Source organism: Protomyctophum parallelum (genome assembly GCF_964188405.1).
Source record: "Protomyctophum parallelum genome assembly, chromosome: 21".
NCBI classification, from domain to species: Eukaryota; Metazoa; Chordata; class Actinopteri; order Myctophiformes; family Myctophidae; genus Protomyctophum; species Protomyctophum parallelum.
The window spans coordinates 26,217,843-26,231,345 of NC_139713.1; the positions used below are offsets into that span (position 1 = coordinate 26,217,843).

At 44.8% G+C, this 13,503-nt stretch overlaps 1 protein-coding gene across 2 annotated transcripts in view; it reads left to right on the forward strand.

Moving 5' to 3' along the window:
* The first annotated feature begins 555 nt into the window (after positions 1 to 555).
* chd1 (chromodomain helicase DNA binding protein 1) overlaps positions 556 to 13,503 on the forward strand; it is a 39,412-nt gene continuing 26,464 nt past the window's right edge. For both annotated transcript variants that reach the window (XM_083792970.1, XM_083792971.1), the window contains exons 1-7: positions 556 to 696; positions 3,920 to 4,035; positions 7,646 to 7,841; positions 8,882 to 8,989; positions 9,292 to 9,476; positions 10,979 to 11,259; positions 13,076 to 13,301. In XM_083792970.1, coding sequence (XP_083649096.1) covers positions 3,983 to 4,035; positions 7,646 to 7,841; positions 8,882 to 8,989; positions 9,292 to 9,476; positions 10,979 to 11,259; positions 13,076 to 13,301 — 1,049 coding nt within the window. In that variant the 5' untranslated portion in view covers positions 556 to 696; positions 3,920 to 3,982. The remainder of the gene's footprint in view (positions 697 to 3,919; positions 4,036 to 7,645; positions 7,842 to 8,881; positions 8,990 to 9,291; positions 9,477 to 10,978; positions 11,260 to 13,075; positions 13,302 to 13,503) is intronic.

Consider the following 13,503-nt stretch of genomic DNA (forward strand, 5'->3'; position numbering starts at 1 on the left):
AAAATCCCCCCTATGGGGATTACAATGCAACTAAAAAAATACATGAACCTGGGGACAGACGCCCTCTACTGAAAGTGACGTCAGACTTCGGTGCTCTATTATGTAAGGTTTTAGATAAATGTAGTTTGGGAATATTTTTGTTGTTGTTGTTTTTTACCAGAAATCTGGTAGAAAATAAAATAAAACAAGACAGGGTGCGTCGAGGTGACGTCACTCGCAAGGAGTGGGGGTGTTGGGTTTAGGGGTAACCTCGCGTCACCAGGCTGTTTAGGTTTAAGGAGGGGGGGGGGGGGCGCACGTATCGGCGGCGTGACGTCACGTCACGTCGTTGAAGTGAACCCTGTGGACTAGTACGGAGGGACGGAAGGCGTCATGGCGGAGGCAGGCCGGTGGTAGCAGCTAGCTCTCTGTTTATTACCTGCTATACACAAACACACAACAACACGCTCCGATCTCCGCCGAGCGGGAGGGAGAACCAAGGAGGAGTAAGAGGGAGGGGAAGAGGAGCGTGGATCCCGCCGCGGGGCGGCTCAGTCTGCGTGGCTTCGGGTCGCGGTGTCTTGTGTGGTGCCCAGTGGAGGAGTCCCCGGGTCAAGGCAAGCTAGCCTGCTTAGCCTAGTTAGCCTCTAAGCTAAGTGGAGAGAAGATCAAAAGGAATAATAATCACTGATCCACTCAACGGAACAACAACAACAAGTAGGTAAACAGCGATGATTAAAAACGACCAATATGAACGATAACTGATACCGATCGGTGCCGAATATCGACCAGTGACTAACTAATGGACCTCCTGAGTTCCAGTTTGTCTGTCTGAGATCTGGAGTCTCTCTGGAACCACGGACTGGAGGAGCTCCATTACTGATCGGTAATGGCTGGGTGGATTCCCCCCACGCGGGACACCGTGGGTTAGGATCCATCTCGTTAGCGGTTCCATTCAGTCCTGCTGGATGGATCCGCCCCGCGTGGTTCCGATCGATTCTGAATCCGATCCACACTCAAAACACGACCCCCCCCCCTTCCCTCTCCCCGTGATGCTAATGCTAACAAGCTAACTCCAACACACGAGATGCTACGGAGATGCTACCCCGCCAATAGCCTCCTAGCGCTTTAACGGGGATAGCTAACGTGCTAGCGTTAGCATATTGCTAAAAAATGCTAGCCGCTAAAAAAAATAAACAAAACGCACCACGGAGCCAATCCATCGATGTAAACAAACGCATCGGCGTGCGCTAGGTCCGCACCACCGGGGGCCGTGGTCGGTTTTCGGGTTGGTTCGTGTTTGTGCGGTGCCGTGCGTGCGTCGTTTTGGTGGTGGCATTTTATTGTTGTTGTTGCGGGATGGATGGAGGGATGGATCCACGCTGCGCTGCCCTGCCCGCACTGGGTTGCGTGGATGTGGGGCATTGTCTGGGAGAGACACGCAGGCCTGCGGGCCTCTGTCTGCGGTCATCATATAATTAACATAACACTCACACACACACTTAGTTATATTTGTCATAACTGTGTGTGACAGTTATGCAGATACAGTTGTAGTACAGTTGTAATGTAAAGTGACGTCGGAGAAGTAATCCCATTTAAGTTAAGTGAAAGTAAACGCGACGCTGTTAAAAATAAAGGTTCTCGACTACTCGTTCATTGTGCAGAAGTACTCTTGTTTAGTTCGGGAAAAGTAAATATACTACATTATTGAAGTAGTGAATGTGCCTTAGAAGTACTCTGTTTATTTACTTGGGGAATGCTACTTTTACAAGTAAAAGTACTATTCGGTACATACACTACTCACTATTTGACTTTGAGTAAAAATATTTTAAAAGGCACAAAGTGTTTGCGTCAAAATATAGTCGCACAGTACCACATGTAAAAGCACTCGTCATGATTATCCAGAATGGTCCATTTCACAAGCATGCATGTAATTGGATTGTAATAATTAGTGATGCATTAATCATGCATGTGTTCATCTCTTAAGTGTTGCAGCTGCTCAAGGTGCGGCTGATTTTAATGGTTTTAGTTTTAACCTATAATACATAATCATTTACCACTTTATATATAATGCTGTTGAAATAATTTATAGTGGACTGATGGTCGATGTGTGTGTGTGTGTGTGTGTGTGTTTTCAAAGTTAGGGGAGAAAATTATACAATCATATTTAATAAATAGATAGGCTATGGTATAAATATGGTATTAAAAAGGTACATGATGCGTGTATAATCTCATCCCAGCACAAACTTAATAGGTTCTGTGTTATTAGTAGCCTAAATCTCTGCAATGTAACTAGTAACTAAAGCTGTCAAAATAATTTGTAGTGGAGTGAAGTTGGTGTTTCTGCTTTGACAAATTGTGTTCCTATATATGTATGAGGAATTTGCCTGTTACGCTCACGTCGCTCAGGCACATAGGAGAGAATACATAATTTAATAAATAAATACATTATTAAAAAGGGGCATACATGTGTGTATAGTCTCTCTCATCAGTGTATACACTTAAATGTTTTAATCGACCAAGCTTAGACTGACCCAAAGAAAGAATAATAATGTAACACTTGATATTCTTTCATTCTTTCGTCTCCAAGAGCAATGCACTACTTTCTTTCACAACTTTCTTTCTAATTGTGACAGGCCTCAAGGCCTGTCACAATTATTACATAATTGCCAAATAGCAATTATTTGAGATCCTATTTTTTCCCATAATCGGCCATGTTGAATGTTTATATTTTCAAACCTTCAAATCGCGTCATTTTGAGCTTTAGTCAGGGAATATTATCAGAATAATGTCAAATCTGGGAATACATTGCTTACTTGCTTAGTAAGAATTTTCTTCACCAATGTGATTGTAAAGGTGTCTACTAACATATCCCACATTGATTTCTATTGAACCACCCTAGGGGACTTTTTGACAGCTGCTGAAAGTTGGGTACCCCGAGCGGCATAAACGGAGTTCTCCGTCCTATCAAATAGAAACGCCCAGCGCTCAGGACGGAGATTTATTGATATCAAAACCGATCGCTCCACAGGCTGGGACGTCTGTTCAATGTCATTTCCAGTTGGGACGTCATAAAAAATGTTCCCCCCCATTTTAGCGGATGAGACCAAAAATCTTAAAATGTGAATAAACCTCTAAGCAAAGATTATGTTTTTGACGGCCCATCGCGGTCCCGTCGCTAGTCGTGTTAGAATTAATCATCACTCCCGTTGTTGTCGATCGCCTCAGGAGTGTTTTGGCTATATCAAGCTACATCCGGAATAGCGCCTGCCGCCTGGTGCGTCGCTAAATGTGCTCTGTTGCTGTAAATCGCTGGGCGATCTGATTTAATGTTCCTAAATACCCCCGGGCGTTATAAGGCAAAATCCGTCATCACAAATGTGATGAGGTCAGCAACTCAGCACATTTGGGCTATGGCCGAATAAGCCTAAATGCAGAACAAAAATGTAAATTTTTATTCATAATGTTCCAATGTCGGAAACACGATTACATCGTTAATCACAATTATTTGAGCGGCAATTAATCGTCCAGTAAAATGTCATAATGGTGACAGCCCTATTCATGGTGTTGAATCGTAGTACACTGCTATTTTCATGTGTGTGTAGGCCTGTCACAATTATTACATAATCGTCTAATTATTGTGTCATAGTTTCCATGTTGAAAGATTTTCATACATATAAAAATAAGTTGAAATAGCAGATCTACAACGCGTCAGATCAGCTATTTCCGTTTTTTTTTTCATGTGTACAAATAATTAATGTCAGTGATTTCTTTGTATATTTCAGTTATTTGTCATATCTGCCCTGTGCATGTTTTGATTGCCAGGCAAACAAAAAAGTATTCTTATCATTAATCGCAATATTTGTGTGACAATTAATCGTCAACTTTAATTTGTAATGGTGATGACAGCCCTATGTTTGTTTGATCTCTTTTAAAACAGGGGTCACGTGGTGGTCGAACCTAAAGGCTGATTCTAGATCAGCTGTTGTGCTGAGCCTTGAACATGGCCGGCCGCAGCGAGGATGAGAGCGTCAGCAACAGCAGCGGGGAATCTAGGTAAAATGCATCTTATGTACTATCTTAAACCAGGGGTCTTCACCAGGGGCCCTGAGAGTTAATGTGTGTGTGTGTGTGTGTGTGTGTGTGTGTGTGTGTGTGAATGATTAATTGAGCATTTTTATCCAAACACCCACCCATCACTTGCTGTTTTTTATTCTGAAAAGTGGATAGAATGATGGTTTGAGGCAGCATAGTAGAAAGTTAACACCTTAATTTCCTGGGCCTATTTAATCCATTAATAAAATGTGCCCATCGTTTATAGCGCCCGGACCACTTTTACAGACGGACCGGATGTTGTTGTGAATGTCTGTGTAGCAGCTAACAATAGCCACAACACTATCGATGCGATCGACAACAACGGGAGGTAAGATAAAATCTAACGAGACTAGCGACTGGACAGCGGAGGGCCGTCTAACACATAACCTTTTTTTATAATTAGTTGGGATTATTTAGATGGCGAGTTATTAACGTTTTAAGATTTTCGTTTTCATCAGCTAAACAGGGGAGGGAGTTTTTCGATGACGTCTCACTCTTACGCAACACAGAGGATTGCGCAACCGGCGCTTCTAGCTGGTGGAGCGATGCGACCGGTTTTGATATCACTAATAAGACGGAGATTATCAATCTCTGTCTTGGGAAAATTACCGTACTAAAGTATATCCATCTGGTCAAAACCACGGAGATCTCCCTAGATTACGCGTTACGAGCATTTCTTTCTGAGCGGTAAACATGGAAGTCAACGGCAACGCGCATGCACTGATATCGTTTGATATCAATAGAAATGCGCTAGGACGTGTGTACACGTCCTCCCAATCCATCGGTTGGATTAGCTATGATGTTTCCACACGGTCTAAATGGGCTAAGAATTACAACATTTTATGCTGCTATATACTGTACATGGCAACAAGAACACCAAAAGGGGTTCCCGTCCTAACGTCATCATATGGCAAAGTATATAAGGCTTTTATGTTTATAATGCCAAATCGAGTCTAATAACAATGAAAGTTAAACAAGTCTGAATGTTTGAGACTCACTTGGGTCTAACTCCGATCAAGTCAAGTGCTTTTGCGTTCCGCAGCTCTGTCGTGATCATTGAAAAAACTAAGTGAAACTAAGATTGTGTTTAATCTAGCTGTCCGTTCATAAAGTCAGAGTGTATTGTTCTTACAGATCAATAGGCCATTTGTTGAATTAGATTTAGAAGATAGATTTTCTTTTTCAAGAACCTTGAACATCTTTTCAGGTCTTGAGGTTTTGAGGCCTGTGTTGGTATCTATTATAATATTAGAGAACTTGTACCCAACACATGGCAAGAAACCCAAAGCCACAACAGCTACGTCGCTATTGCAACACCCACAACACCATCTTACACACTACACCCACACACACTCACACGGCAGTGATGTCACACACTTAACTTCGCAGTGTTCGGGACCTATCTCCTCCTATCGCGCCCAACGCCAACACTCGACACCACCCGCCAAAAAATGATCATTGCAGTGCCACCAAAGATGCCTCCCGTCCACACTCACGGCGGCAATGCATTTGTTTACTACAAACATTATCGCCCGAAGCACCCACACCCCCGGAACACTGTTGCCCTTTCACCACGCTAAATTCGCCAGGTCTATGCAAGTGAGCACAAATTACATGTGAGAAAATTCATTCACAAGCCCACAAATGCCATTCAAATGCCATTCAACACACACTACGACTCGCTTACAATTCGCGAACCTGGCAACACTGCCCTGTCTTCTAATAGGCCCACACTAGCTCTCAGAAGTCAGAATCTGATCCTGATCTCCCGCAGGAGAAGAGAAACAAGGAAGACGAAGGAGAGGAATTGTAGCCTCACGATTTTGCTTATTCCTTTAAATCTCTGTATTTAAATTATAACTCACTCAGCTAATCTCTTAGTTACATCAACATTGTACTTTGTCAGTAGTTTGTTTGTTCCTAAATATTACGATTACACAGATCACTTTTGCTATTTTCGCCTGCCAGCCAACTGCCGAATACACACGCCTGCACACACACGCACACGCACGCCTGGCTTGCACACACACACACACACACGCGCACGCCTGGAAGCCACGATCTCTCTCTCTCTCTCTCTCTCGCCACACACACACACACACACACACACACACACACACACGGCGGCAGCGAGACAGGACGTTATAATCTTGAGTTTCATTAAATAACTGTCTTTCTCCGCACGCGCACGTGCGCACACAACATTATTCAAGTGAAATGCGTAACGGCAATATTGGGCTAATATAGGCTACCAATACAGGACGTTATAATCTTCAGTTTCATTAAATAACTCTGTCTTTCTCCGCACGCGCACGTGCGCACACAACATTATTCAAGTGAAATGCATAACGCCAATATTGGGCTAATATAGGCTACCAATATGTGGGTAGCCTACAGGGATTTACCCACGGAATTAATATATATATATATATATATTCATCTATACCAGGGCTGCCCACACATTTATTTTTACTTTACTACAATGAATGGACGGTAGGTGGCAGTAGTACAGAGGCCAGAGAAACTAGAAGACAAACGCACATGGAATGGGAAATAGAGGGGGGGAAATGGAAATGGTAGGGTTTTTATTTTTGGGATTTGACTTTTCTACTGATGATTGTACGCAACAACTATTGCATTGTGTGTTTGAGCTGACAGGCCCTTTTTTATGTCAATCAATCAAGTCATCTCAGGTCATCTCAAGCGGCAGATGCAAAAATAGTTTTTTATATTTAAATTATATATATTTTTAGGGCCATGTCATGTGCTCTACCTGCAAACCCTTTGTGATCTATAACTTTTGGGCACCGCTTAACGTCAGATCAGGGGTTTTGTCGGCCAGCGCCAAAAATGCTCCCCGACAGCATAATCGGAGCAAATACCGGGCAGTGTGTATGAGCCATAACGTGTTGACTACACTACACTAATAAGGACACATAATAATAACTAATAACCCATCCGTTATGTGGAGTCAACTCCCGCAATTTCCTTCTTCCCATAGTGCGCGGCAACGTAACTCTGGGATGAGCGGCCGCGAAGCTGCCGCAAAATTCTAGTAACATAAAAGCAACACCAAAAACATTCAGAAAATAGCCCAACAAAACCCACCTAGGCTGTATTATAACATCCGCTTTGAATGTTTAACCGATAATCACCAGTAGGTTACTTATCACTCAAATGCAATTGAGCCAGCAGGCTCGCCTGGAGCCGACTGCATGTATTCTCCGCTGTGATTAGGAAACATGGAAGTGAAATTACTGCCGCTGAAGCGAAAACATTGGGAAACTCGCTTACATGGTCTGTTAAGACTGATATGAGGTTAGGGGACTTATGGGCCGGTTAAGGCTGAGGTAGGGTTAGATTTACGGTTGGGGTTAGTAATAGTCGGACAACGCAACCAACACCATGTCGGACGCCTCCGCATTTGGCTCGATTGCATTCGACTGATAAGTAACCTACTGGTGCCCATCGCTTGATTTTCTTACAAATAAAATAAAATAGATTTTGCCTCAATGCATTCATGTAATTCTAACACAGCTGTGTGTGTGTGTGTACACTTGCATATGTGCAGCAACTCTGATGACGAGTCCAACTCCGGGTCTGGCTCTGGCTCCGGCTCCGGCTCCAGCTCCTCCAGCAGCAGCAGCCAGTCAGGAAGCAGTGACTCAGGAAGTGGTTCCGACTCCGGCAGCCAATCAGATTCCGACTCGGGAAAATCCAAGGAGAAGGTGGAGCCGCCCAACAAGTCCAACATCGACGGAGCCGAGGTGAGACTGTGGCATATCATGAGTTTACCCAGTCATTCTGGTTTAGACTGCAGCATATGAGTTCAACCAGACATTCTGGGTTAGACTGCAGAATTTGAGTTTAACCAGCCATTCTCAGCCGGTGGGTCATGAGGACATTGCTAGTGGGCCCCAAAATAATTTCCAAAACACTAAGATTAATTGATTATTATTTTGGGTGAACTACACTTTAATATAGCATCAGAATCAGTTGAACACGGCACAGTGGGGGCACGGTGGCACAGTTGGTAGTGCTGTCGCCTCACAGCTAGAAGGTCCTGGGTTCGATTCCCGCTGGGGACGCTGTGGGCACTGGCGGCGTGTTCCCTCCTCCGCGTCATCAGTGCCCATACCCGAGGCGGGGGTTGGCGATAGGGCCCTTCTGTGTGGAGTTTGCATGTTCTCCCCGTGTCCCCTAGGGTAGATACCCTCACAAAAACATGCCGTAATCCTACCTCCCCCTGGCCAGCCGGGGCGCCTGATGGAGGGGAAAGGAACTGGTCGGAATAACGTGTCCCTTCCACACGCTACGTCCGGCCGGGGAAATTCCCCTCTGTCAGGTGAAAAGAAGCAGCTTGGACTCCTCATGCATAGGAGGAGGCATGAGGTCAGTCCGCTGCCCCCCCCAGGTTGGCAGAGGAAGTGTAGCGCCCAGGATTACATTAGATAATTGGCACTCGGTGAAAAGAGAACTGGGTTACAAAATCGTGGGATAAAAATTTAAATAAAATAAATAAATAAAAAAGAATCAGTTGAACCACTTTAACGGCGTTTTGAAAATAGCTGATCTACAAGTTCACAACACATTACAATGTTGTCAGCCTGTAGTTCAGTTACTTTCTAAAGAATCTTGATTAAAGTTCAATTAACATTTTGGATTATTTTTGTCTGCGTCCAAGGATTTGAGGATCCTTGGCGTGGAAAAAGTTCGAGAACCACTCGATATAACATTTATTTAAGATGTAGACATTGCTTGCTCATGTTGGTACAATGTCGGGTCTCTTTCCTTGTGTTCTGTGCAGTTCTGGAAGTCCAACCCCAGTATTCTAGCAGTGCAGAGGTCAGCCATGCTCAGGAAACAGCAGCAGCTGCAGCAACAGCAGCAGAGTTCTTCAGACAGCGGATCTGATGTGAGGAGGATCTCAATCAACACTGATGCACAACACATGCACATTTGCACTTTTAACCGGTTAACTAATTTATTGCCAGCATTGGTTCAGTCTGTGCCCCTCCCCTGCCAGACTGCCACCGGATTCAGCCGGAAGGCTAAATCGGTAACAAATACATTCATGTTCAGCAACTTTGAGGAAAGGTTTATCATGATGAAAGGACGTATTCGTAAACACTTGACTGTTGGTCCACCTTACTAGGCCAAACTATCATTGCATTACTCTCATTTCGTACGTTAAAACCTTTTGCCAACGCTTTGCAGGACTCGTCGAGTAGTGATGATTCCGACTCCTCCAGTGGATCCAAAAAGAGAAGAAATTCCGGCTCTTCAGATTCTGGCTCCGGTTCCAAGAGTGGTTCTGGATCCGACTCGGAAAAGAACAGTGACGAGACGGCGTCCGACTATGAGCCCAGTCATAAAGTCAAAAGCCGAAAACCTCCAACCAAGTAAGTATTTTTTATCAGTGGTGGAAAAAGTACTCGCATTTGTTACTTCAGTAAAAGTATCAATACTGCAATGTAGAACTACTCTCGTAATCAGCATATACTTGAGTAAAAGTACTAAAGTATTGGTATCCAAATGTACAACCAAAAGTAGAAAGTACTCATTATGCAGAATGTCCCATTTCACAAGTTCAAAATGTATAAAAAATAATAATGAAAATAGCAAGCTCACAATGTGTCGCATCTTAGTTTTAGTTATCATAGCTTAGTTTTTATTTAGTTCGTTTCCGTCAGTGAAAAAAGGTAGTCAATTTTCCATCATACTTTAAGTCTACAACATTTGTACTGTATGACTTCTAATCTAATCAAATCATTTAAAGGGATTGTGACATTAAAAGAACGTTTTGGAATTGTTCTTTTTTAGGTTTTCTAATCTCAATTTCACCCAAAAACATGAACTTTTAACATTCAGTAGATTTTCTGTGATCTGGGGTTTTCTGGCTCAAACAGGTGCTCTGATTTTCCTGCTGTTTGTGATGTAAGATCCTGCAAATCCCATATATGTCAATGGGATTTGCCAGCAGATGTCACTGTTTTCACTGTGTTGCCTGTTTTCATTGTAGCTCAAAAGGCTTCCAAACCCCAAAAGAAAACTTCAGACCACAGAAAATCCACTGAATGTTCAAAGTTCAGGTTTTTTGGGTGTAATTGAGGTCATAAAACCTAAAAGAAAAAAGAAAAGGAAAAATAAATGAAAATGAATGTCATAAAACCTTTAATATTAGTCCTTGAGGGGGTTCCAGGTAACCTGACTCCGCCAGATGGGGCAGCAGAGAGTACACTGGGTTCCCCCCCCTCCTGCTCCCATCTGGGAACTCTCAAGGTGCTGCCACACTTACTAAAGAGCCGTGGACGTTCTCGGCTGTCCGCAGCTTCTTTTCCCGGGTTTTTAGACAGCTGGTGGATGGAAATTAACTGTGTTGCCAATGAAAACAGGCAACACAGTGAAAACAGTGACATCTGCTGGCAAATCCCATTGACATATATGGGATTTGCAGGATCTTACATCACAAACAGCAGGAAAATGGAGGAAGAGGTGGAGCTTCTTTTCCATCCACCAGCTGTCTAAAAACTCGGAAAAGAAGCTGCGGACAGCTTCTAATGTCCGCGGCTGTCGGCCGTTTTCCGCTCAGGCAGCACTGTGTATGCCTTGATCCCGCCTCTAGCTGCCGCTGATTGGCCAGGCCGTTTGGTGGCCGGAGCATCAAGTCTGCCTGAGAGTTCCCAGATGGGAGCAGGAGGGGGGGAACCCAGTGTACTCTCTGCTGCCCCATCTGGTGGAGTCAGGTTAGGTTCCAGGTGGTCCCCAGCTAAATGATGGAGAGTTGGTAACCAAATGGACTCTTATAGACCTTTTAATTCTTGAAAGTGTAAAATGAAACCAAATTTGGTTTCATTTTACGAAAACCACTGCTTTAATCTATGCGTCCGTCTCTCTGCTGCAGGGTGAACTCCCGCAATGGGAAGAAGACCGTCGGCCACCGGAAGAAGAAGCGCGATCGGCGCTCGTCGGACTCCGACTCGGACGACGACAGCTACAAGAAGGCGGCGCTGGCTGGCCTGCGGCGCCAGGCCACCCAGAACGTGTCCTACAAGGAGGACGACGACATGAAGACTGACTCGGACGACCTGGTAGAGGTGCAGGGCGAGGACGTGCCCCAGCCTGAGGAGGACGAGTTCGAGACGCTGGAGAGGGTGATGGAGAGCCGCCTCGGCAGGAGAGGAGGTGAGTGGGGGAGTGTAGGTTCGGAAAGGGAGAAACGCACACACCAGAGTCCTGCAAAAAAAAACACAAAGGTAGCTCCCGGATTCAACGGTATAAGGATGTATAGGTTGCACCAGGGCTGAATATGTTTTAACAGCACTCCGGTGCTGCTCCTGCACGCATACACAAGAAGACACACACCCTCCACATGCGGTGTTGGATGAAATAAAGTCAAAGATAGCGAGCGCCAATCAAAGAACACTAAGACTACGATAAAAGCAGTGAAATGAGTGTAGCCTGGGTTACAGCCTGCTTTGCTGTGTTTTGTTATGTCACTTCACCAGGAAAGGGTCCTATCTCCAAGGTAGGCGGGACATGTAAATGGGAGAAATCGACCCGTGGCTTCTGACTGGTCTCTGGTGCAGGTTGGGAAAAAAACACCAGTTTCAAGTCGTATCAATGCGCACGTGCAGCTACTGCTGTTGCCCTGCAACGTACGTATCATTGAACTAATCTCGCCCCACACTAAGGCTGTCCCCGAACATTCAGGGTTCGAATGTTCGCTCGTTAAGGTTGGCACTCGAATCTTAATTTATGGCCTTGAACCATTTGTTTTTTAAATTTTTATTATTATATTTTTTTATTATTATATATATATTTTCTTTACTCCGAAATATATCTCGGCGAGAATGCGATATGCATAATAAGAGTACTATGTTCATGTTGTGTTTACAATAATTTGAAAGTCCTGCAGACGGCAGAAGAGACAAACACAGTAACACACACACACACTCAATGCGCTTCTGAGAGTAGCCTACATACACAGGTGGAACAAATTAATGAAACGATGAAACTAACGATCAAGCTACGCTCTCGTTGCCTGCCAGGCTGCCAGCAACTCATTCAACTCATGGCTCATTTTTATGGAATGATGAGCTCGCATCAGGGAGTAGCTGACCATTTCGTTGCCCTACTCGTAGGATATTTGTGCTGCATCCCTCCCGACGAGAGTGCTGCGAGCCTATTCCTCCTGCAGTCGCAGATCGGCTATTTTCGCTGTTTGCGAGGATGCACACACGGCCGCTCGTGGCACGGCCCCAGCAGCGGAGCACATGTCATCAGAGCCACTAGACGGTGTGTGTGTGTGTGTGTGTGTGCGCGTGTTGGGAGAGAGAGAGGGAGGGGGAGACGCGCTACACGCTGCGCTCTGATCATGTTCAAGACGGATATCTCGTGTTGTCATTATAGTGTATTAAAAGTAAAGACGGTTGTATCCACACTCAAAATGCACACCTTCCCGGTCGGCCAACCCGGTAGCAACCCTCACCAACCCCTGATGAACTTAACCATTATTTCACTGATCGTCTATGCAACGTCGCCCCGGAGGATCTATTTATGAATTGCAGCCTGGTTAAAAGCACTCAGAGAAATTAATTAATTAGAACCAATTAACCAAATGGTTCGGATGTTCGCTCGGAAATTCCTGCAAATGTTCGAGTCCTAAAAACAGGGCTAGGGTACAGCCTTACCCCACACAGCCGTTTTTTTTTTACTACTGAATCAAATTAGTGTTTACTTTTTACGGTAGGTTTTACTCTTGAGTCTAGTCTCGCAGTGAGAAGCATGGACAGAGTGACGCTGACTTATCAGCAACAACGTGGCTACGTACTAACGGGTGACGTTTTGAAAATCAAGTCAACAGCCTGGCTGCTGGCCAGACTGCGTAGTGGAGTAACAAAACGATTCACGGAACGCAGCGAAGCAGGCTGGAACCCTGGCTAGAATGAGTGAGCTGGGGAAAGCAATATTGATTAATTGTTACCGGTTTGGTTTCCAGCGACGGGAGGAACCACCACAGTGTATTCCATTGAGGCGGAGGGTGACCCCAACGCCAACTTCATCCCCGTCAAGGAGGCGGGAGAGACCCAGTACCTGATCAAGTGGAAGAACTGGTCGCACATCCACAACACGTGGGAGACGGAGGACTCGCTGAAGCTGCAGAACGTCAAGGGCATGAAGAAACTGGAGAACTTCATGAAGAAGGAGCAGGAGAAGAAGAAGTGGTGAGGGAGAATCTAGATCTTACTAATACGTTTAAGGAACCTCTGTCGTTCTGTCTGATCCGTGGTTTTTATCCTCGGTGGGTTGAGCCATCGTTCTGAAGAACGAATCATGGATTAAAGTTCTCAGTCGCTACGACTGATTTCAGTCATTTGGATTCCATAAAAGCCTGCATGCCTTCTATGGAAGTGTTTCCTGACCCCC